At 37.1% G+C, this 8,323-nt stretch overlaps 1 protein-coding gene across 1 annotated transcript in view; it reads left to right on the top strand.

Moving 5' to 3' along the window:
- LOC101853407 (breast cancer metastasis-suppressor 1-like protein-A) overlaps positions 1 to 7,150 on the top strand; it is a 15,802-nt gene extending 8,652 nt beyond the window's left edge. The window contains exons 2-8 of the mRNA XM_005106202.3: positions 587 to 677; positions 1,213 to 1,340; positions 2,402 to 2,481; positions 2,813 to 2,909; positions 3,487 to 3,576; positions 5,613 to 5,714; positions 6,987 to 7,150. Of these exons, the coding sequence (XP_005106259.2) occupies positions 587 to 677; positions 1,213 to 1,340; positions 2,402 to 2,481; positions 2,813 to 2,909; positions 3,487 to 3,576; positions 5,613 to 5,714; positions 6,987 to 6,991 (593 nt within the window). The 3' untranslated portion in view covers positions 6,992 to 7,150. The remainder of the gene's footprint in view (positions 1 to 586; positions 678 to 1,212; positions 1,341 to 2,401; positions 2,482 to 2,812; positions 2,910 to 3,486; positions 3,577 to 5,612; positions 5,715 to 6,986) is intronic.
- Positions 7,151 to 8,323: the final 1,173 nt, after the last annotated feature.

Genomic DNA, 8,323 nt, shown 5'->3' with positions numbered 1-8,323 from the left:
CTCTCTCTCTCTCTCTCTCTCTCAAAGGTAGAATTAGCAAGAAAATGGCCGCCAAAATCTGATTATTTTCATCGCTTGATAGTCCATGGAAACTGAAAAAGTACATTATTTGTGCCTTTAATCAACGTTTTTCAGTAAAATTCCACCCAGAAGTGTGTTCTTAATTGGACAACAATGGTGTTAGGCCAAAAACCAGAAATTAAATAAAATTGCTAATCTGGCAGAAAAATGCTAGTTTCTTCAATTTTACTATTTTGACGAGCGCCTGATTTCACCATGCTGCCTCGCAAATGTAGGAATATTTAGTCAAGTCGACCCCCCCTTTCCAGATTGTGAAAGTGTTTCATTTGGGTTTCTGGGCTGTATGCGTGAATGATAAGCATGTTTACTTTAATTTCATTGTAATTGTCATTCAGTTCTTCACACATAATAACAATGTTTAAATAATGTGTCCCGCGCGCTCTTATGACCGTATGCAGAATTGCGAGCGCTGTAAAACACAAAAATCTCAAAAAACTTTCACTTTCAGTTCTCAATTTGTTTTTTGTTTTTTTTGGTAAATTTTTGCGAACAATTTTTGTTTCAGATATCGATGAAGCAGAATGTGAAAGAAGACGCCATGAGTATTTGGCAGATATGTCTGAGTTGGAAAAACAATTTTGTGAACTCAAAGAACAGTGAGTACTTTTATTATCAGGATAAAATTTTCTTTGATTGAGAATATAGTATCTATGTATAGTGTTTTTCTTCTTTTTTTAAAAGGTTTTCTCCCGGTTTGATGTCCGTAATGTCAGTGTCTCAGGACATTGCTCTCCTTTTCTATGGGTCACAAGAAATACATTTACCTAGCTTTAAGTGTAGTACTTTTCTTGTGTCTTTGCGCATGATGTTGACATCCTTTTTTTTTTCACTGTTTATTTGTTATAATAATGTATTGTTTTTTCCTGTTGTCACCATTTCCTTTTGTATTACTGGGACACAGCAGGGAAGGTGTAGCTTGAAAGTTGGTTCTCAAAGAGATTGCTGCTTTCAGCAGAAATGTCTTACATTCATGTTTCCTGCCTTATTGTTGTTTTTTAAGAATATATTTGTGTGTTTATTTGATGCACTTCCTTTATTTCTTTTCTTTTCTTAATTTTTGTTAAAGATTACTAGTGGGTTTTTTCCCCCCCAGCTTTTGTGATTTTCTTATGAATTTCTTATTTTGAATAGGCTTTACACAGAAAGACTACAGCAGATTGATGCAAAAATTGAAGAAATACAGAACAACAAAGCTACAGAATATTTGCAACCTCTAGCTCAGCTGGAAGAGCAGATGGAAATGAAAAAACGAGTTGCATGTAAGTTACATATATATATAAGAGAAATATTTTTTTGTTTTGATGATGCTGCCAGGTTTTTAATCCTGTGGAATATCCAAGGTTGTCATGTCGATGGCTTGAAACAAGACTCAACAAATGCCATTGGGAAAATTGGCAATGAGTCCGAGTCTTACTCTCAGTCATTAATGTGGGAATTAAATTTTTCAATTGTGCTTCGTTTAGTTTTTCTAGAGGTTTTACGACGCTCGCAACTGTATAAGGTCATATGAGCGCCAAGGGGTGGATGTCAACAGAGAAGGCCTTACAGGGAATCGGGCTTACTCAGCTCACCTCTCTAGCTTCTACAACACAATGTCGGCTTCGACTATCAAGGCATCCCGGAAATAGCGGGTCACAAGAGAGTGACAAACATACAAAAGAAGTAGAGGAAAAAATGACGATAGTAAGGATTAGGAAAGAAAAAGCGGTAGTTCCCTGTTGCAGTTCAGGCAGTTATGAGCATGACATCAATGAATCAGCCCTTTTACAATTCTACTGTGCATTAGAACAGGTTAATGGCCTAAAGACACTTCGGTCAGTAGCACTGCCCCGGGAGGTTAAATTGTGCTTCCTCATCTTTTATATTATGTTGGTTTGAATAATAAAATACCAAGATCATTCTGAAAATATCACAGAGAAATACACTTTCTTGTTAATAAACTGCTTTTTTTTTGTTGTCCCAGCAAACTCCTCTTTTGTCCTTTGCATTTTTTTCTTTGTTCATTATTTCTAGCATGTAAATTATTGTAGAATAAACAATTTTGCAGACCAATTCTTAAAACAGAAAAAATATTAACATTTTTAATGAAACGTTATTTATTTACATTTTCTCATAAATATAAAAGATTTAATTGATTTATATATAAGAAGTTTGATGACTTACTTTTTTGTCTGTTTAAATTGGTCATGAATTACAGCACAACTATTACCTTTATCTTCCTCATGGCTCTAATTTTTTATATTTTTTATTCAACTGTCTTTGAGGTAAATTATTTCCATGAAATGTGCAATACTAAACTTTCTATTTTCTTTGCCATCAGATATCAGAAGAGAAATGGCTCTAGCCAGCATCAAGCAAAAGTTTGAGAGTGAAGAACTTGCTGCTTTTCAGCACATGGAGGTAAGCAAAGGGGGCATGGTAATGGTATCTGAGTGTCTCTTAGGTTTATAAGACTCTGTCAGCACCCTTATCATGACTTCTGTGCTGATGAAGTATGGAAAGTTTTGTTTCAAGTACCCAGGCTCAAGCACACACCATCATTCATGTATTCAAAGTTTTCTTTGAATTTAACTGAGTTGTTTCCACAATCCTATTTCATGTGGAGATGTTTAAGTATGAAATTAGTTTTGATGGTTTTCAATACTTTTATTTGGGGTCAAATTGAGTTTTATTTTTTCCCCTGTGTATGTTGTTCAATTAATGGGCTCTTGTTTTCATTTTGTTATTCCAGAGTGAAAAAGTCCTGTTGTATGACACCATTAAACAAGAGCTTGAGGAGAAAATCAGGCGTCTTGAAGAAGATCGACACAATATTGATATTACTTGTGGTAAGTTAATTTTTACAATTTTTAAAAGTTGTGGGTGTAGATTGTTTTGCCCGAACAGGTGTAAAACAGTGTTGTAAGAATTCAGCTTCATTGTGATTTTGAATCTGTTGGGCTGTGTGTACGCTAGTCAATAAAGAAAAGGCATAAGAGTTGCAACAATCTCAAGAGTGTTAGCCCCTTTTGTTGTTTATTGACATACATGAGAATTTTTTAAGGGCTTGTGTTACATATTTGAACATGTAAGATCTTATTGAAAAATGGGTACTCCAAACTGGCTTAGTGACCTAACATGGCTTACTGCCCAAGGTTACATGGTTTTTTAAATTTATAGAATGGCAAATTTTAAGTTGTCGTAGAAAGGTGAATCATGTGTAAATGTAATCTGGAAAGAGAACAGCATGTAATGGTACTATTATTTTTCTTTTTTGTCAAAATAAAAAATTTCATTTAGACTACTTATGAACAATATAACCCAGATAAAAATGTTTTCTAATCATATTCAATGGTTTGAATGGTGCATTTAAGCCATGTCTAAGAATGATTGTTTGGTTGTTAGAATGTTGTTTTTTTCTTTCAGATCTGTGGCAAGAATCTCAGACTTTGAAAAAAAAGAAAAAGACTGACCCCCTTCATCCAGAAAGGAGAAAAAAGCCGCAAAACGTTTCTGATATCCTTTTAAAGACAACATTCCTTATACATGTAGTTTCCTTAGAAGTTATATAATCTACTATAGTGACAATGAAGTTCAGCAGACTTTTGATTTGTTGTGAATAGCTATGTTTTGTTTGTTTTAGTTGTTGTTAGTCCAGCAGTGGCTGAAATCATGCCTTTGTGTCATGTTGTAGTACAGTGGAACTCGGATTCAATGAAATGAGATAGATTCCTCTGGGTTTTTTTCTTTAAAATCAATCAAAATAACCCGGATTCAACGAGCACTTAAATCGGCGAGCTCGGATTCAACGAGGTCGCTTCCAGGGTGAACAGCCCCCGCAGACGTGGCTTCGCTCATTTTTCTCCATGAACGAACTTTATCTATTCCCGGAAACCATCCATTGCACCTGCATTGTGAACCATTATTCACTTAGCCGATTGCATGCGACCAATCAGCGGCCTTTTTTCATACTGACACACGCGTTGTTGGCACACGCACGTGTCTACTCTGGCGTGTGTTGGGGTCGAATGAGCGGCCTGCACACGTGTGACTGTGTGTGCGTGTCGGGGAAGGAGGAGGGGGGGGGTGCACTAGCTGTCCGGGCGTTGAACGTCGCAGATACAAACGCGTCAGTCTTTTTTTTCCCTCGGCAACTGATCATTATTACAATGATAAGCTAGTCTTGATGTGGATCTACGTAATGAATTGTGCGCTGGTCTATGGAATCAATAGTTGCCGTATGCTAGGCTCTACTCAGCAACACAATCTTTTGGTAAACAATCGAGATGACACAGGGGTGTGCATTTGAACGAATCTGTCTTTTTTTAAACAGCTCATAATAATAATATGCAGGCATTTCAGGCACTACTTGTGACTTCTCTTTATACATTACTTGCTTAGTGCCTGTAATTATCTACACAAAACCTCGTGTTTGCTATAACGAACACTCAGATTCAACGAGATTTTAGGTCAGGCCCAGTGACCTAGTTGAATCAGAGTTCCACTGTACAGTGTGGTGTTAAGTGATGAAATTTCTTGTATTTGGTTGGGCATTTAAAGAGCAGAAAGTTGACTGTTACTGGTGATTGATGGGTGCTCTGGTATGGTTTTCTCCTTCTCTCTTATCAAACATCTATCCTCCTGATTTCTCCTCCATCTTTCTTGTATTTTTTGTTATTACTCTCTTGTAATACCTCTAATCTTTGGCTCTTGTATGACCTTATTGTGTTGCAAGTGCTGTATAACTCGTACTAAAACTTGAAAAGATTATAGTTGCATAAGGGATTATGGTGATTGAAAGTGGTGGTGTTGGCAGATTGTGGTTTGATCCTTTCTTCTATCCGTTTTCCTTTATATAAAGTCTAATTTTCTAGAACATAAATACAGTCGACTCCACTTGCGTTGAAGTCGCTTGAGTTGATCTTTGGTTGTGTTGATATTTTTCTCTTGTCCCAGTACCTCTTCTTCTTTAAATATATGTTCAAGTCAAACAGATATGTTGCGTTCAACTCTAATGCAATAACCACATCCATTGTTGCTTTTCCTCCCCTCATGTTCGAAGGGTACGGTGCACCACAGAGCAATGAGTGATAAAGTAACATCTCGGTATAGTATACTTTACTGAAAAAGTACTTTGACTGATACTCACTGCAGTTTGAGAAGTTCAAAGTCCCAGTTAGCTTGTTCTCTCTTTTAAAAGCTATGTCTAAAAAGCACTTGCATTAAACATATTTTTTACTTATAACATTCGCTCTTCGAAGGATTTTAGTGATCTAAAGCTATTTCATAAAGGATATTGTACATTTTGAGAATAAAGAACATGGCAAAAAGCTAATGTTTTTTTCATACTCGAGAATACAATGTAGTCAGCTGCCGTGAGAGGGCAAAGGTACATGTTAATTATATGCATACAGTTTTATTTTTTTCTTCTATTTGAGCAACCTTTCTAAACCGAAAACTCTGCTAAACTGATGAAAATCTGATGGTACCATAAACTTCTGTATATGAATATGCATTTTGTATAGAAATTGTATGTTCCTTGACCCTACCACGCCCATACATTGTATACATGGTGCGTGACACTGATGTCATGGAGGATTGGATGGCGATCAAAAAAGCTCTGAAACAACAATCACAGAAGAGGAAAGCTGAATGTTAGTAACAATGTCCTCTCTATGAGGATGTGATAGACACTTTAATTGAAAAAGAAATATGTATAAAATTACTGAGGATTGTGTTGGTCATTCAAGTGGGTTAACAAACTTAACTCTTTACCGTTATACTTTCCCCCCTAGTTCTTTGGAATCAATTTTTGAGAGGGCCAAAGTTTTGAGGGGTAATAGTTCTTATCACAAAACACAGACAAGTTCACATGAAGGTATATATTCGCATTTTAAGGGTAATGAAAATGTTCAATGCATTTACGGTATTGATTTACGTATTAAGTATGATAGTATCTGTGATTTGTGGGGTAAGAATATAAATGTTTGTTCCACCCACTTGGAATAGTGAATCATCAGTTTTGTCACTACCAAAACCATCAGGCCTCTCTAGCTCTTGATTGAAATTATTTTCAGAGTTCTAAAAAAATCGACAGATCTTGTTGTCATATTGGCAAGTGAAACGAACTGGAAGATTCGTCTTACAGTTAGTCTCTGACTTTAAAAAAAAGGGGGGGGGGGGGGTCTGTTAAAATTACAGGTGTAAATTGTCCCAGACATGCTCAAAACCCTTTTTAGATAATTGCATCTAAAGTAAGAGGGAACTCATGAATGATAGAGATCTGATCAATAGTAGTTGCTGAAAATAGGATTGTTGTAAAATAGAAATCACAGAAATTGCAAATATATGTTGCTGCAAAATGAATGAAACTTGTCATGAATCGATACTCCCATCCTCGCTTCTGTGAAACGGCATTTATAATGTAAGGCAATCAGAGCTGCCATCGTCGTTCCGAGGGGAAAGAAAGAGTTATGATGCATTCTGTGCTTATTAATGCTTATTTTAGATTTAGAGACATCAATTAATTTGGCTCGCACAAGAGTTTTTGACAAATTGGGAGCTTGTATTTGTATTGATGTTGTTCTCAAAATGATTTAAAGATTTTTAGGAATTTGCTTAATTTTGTTACTGGGTACTGGAAACAAAGGTAACTCAAACACATTGGGGTTTGGCAAATGTGTTTCACACATCCATAATCCAGATGAACCAACGATTTATTTAGATATCAGTTAACGAATGACAAATTGCTATCAGCGATTTCGAGTTTTCTGTGTTGGTGTTGTCCGTGCCTGCCTGCATTTTTTAAATGGCGCTGCCATACCTAGTGAACAGTTCAAAAATTTTTTTTCCAGTGCTAGCAAGCGGATGATCAAGAATAACTTGGTGCATGATATATACTTTGTCTGATTTGTCTTTTTCTTCAGTGTGACAGTCAAATGGACCAGCGTAAGGCCAGTACAAGTTGCAAAGACTGTCAGATTGATGACTGGACTTTTGCCGGCTTCTGACGACAGAAACAGCTGACTAGGTGATGCAGCCAGACCATTGTTACTGTTATAAGATTTAGCAAGAATCAGCGCCCCAGTGACCTACTATTTTGCACTTCTTGAATGATGGCCTCTTGTTTGGTACTCTATACCTGCAGTATTGTGCTCAATTCAAGTGATAGTATGCAAAGAAAGAGGGGAGCTCATGGCTGAATTTCCTAGTGTAAGCAACTGCCCAGTGCAATTTTCCTTGTGACTTCTTCAGACTTTAAAAAAGTATATATCAGAATCGCCAGTGTCACTATTAACCCTTTGAGCCCTGACCTCCTAAGGCTACCATGCCCCTCTGCCTGAGCTCCTGAGTGATATATTACTAACATTCATACGATCATCAGAATCCCATTCTATGTCCCTCTGAGGGTAGTCCTTGTCATTACCAGCATCTAATTCAGAAAGATCTTCAAAGTAATCAGTGTCTCAGGCGAGCTGGGTTTGGGATGGGGTTCACTCACTGCTATACCTGTGGCTAGGCATACAGGGAGTTTTATACATCACCCAAGGGCTCAAAGTGTTAAGTCTTGTCTTGCTTGTGCAGTTTTAACTCACTGCCTACCCGCCATATTTCTCATTGCTATCTCCTGTATACCTGCCATTTCAGTGTGTATTATAAAAAATCGCAGTTACAAGACTCACATTAAGTCACAAATATAGCTGCAATAACGATACAACCCCCCCCCCCCACCCCCACCCCCTGCTGAACTCAGGGACTGCAGTATCATTAAGCAGTTGAAACAGAACTTTGATTGCAGCAAATTGGGCATGAGTAGACAGTGAGTTAAACAGTACCATGATGCTTGTGACATATGTGTCATTTTGGAGGATCAAATATTTATAAATTAAAGGAAAACTGCCTATCTACGGTATGCTCATTTAATTTTACTCCTGCTTTCAGAGCAAGTTCAGTCCTTGTATTCAGCTGATTAATTAATTCAAGCAGGGATACCTTTAATAGAGAAGACAGTGAGTGGTCGCATTGTTTCAGTTTGCAAGTCCAATGCCTTCTCTCTATGATGAGTTGCAAGATTCAACAAACTTGAACATGTTTTTAGAACCTATCATTACTTACTCCAAAGGTCACAGGATGTAATGTATCCTCAGACATCGTTCTTATACTTGAATTTGGTTTTACTCTCCATTAGGCAGTTGAGTGAATGCTTTCATGAATGGGGAATCAACTGTGGGGTGCCCCTGTAGAATTTTGTGACAGGCTGTGA

This window comes from Aplysia californica, unplaced genomic scaffold (genome assembly GCF_000002075.1).
Source record: "Aplysia californica isolate F4 #8 unplaced genomic scaffold, AplCal3.0 scaffold00518, whole genome shotgun sequence".
Classification (NCBI taxonomy): Eukaryota; Metazoa; Mollusca; class Gastropoda; order Aplysiida; family Aplysiidae; genus Aplysia; species Aplysia californica.
Note: the sequence above shows the minus strand (reverse complement) of the source record. Positions and strands in the feature narration are given on the sequence as shown.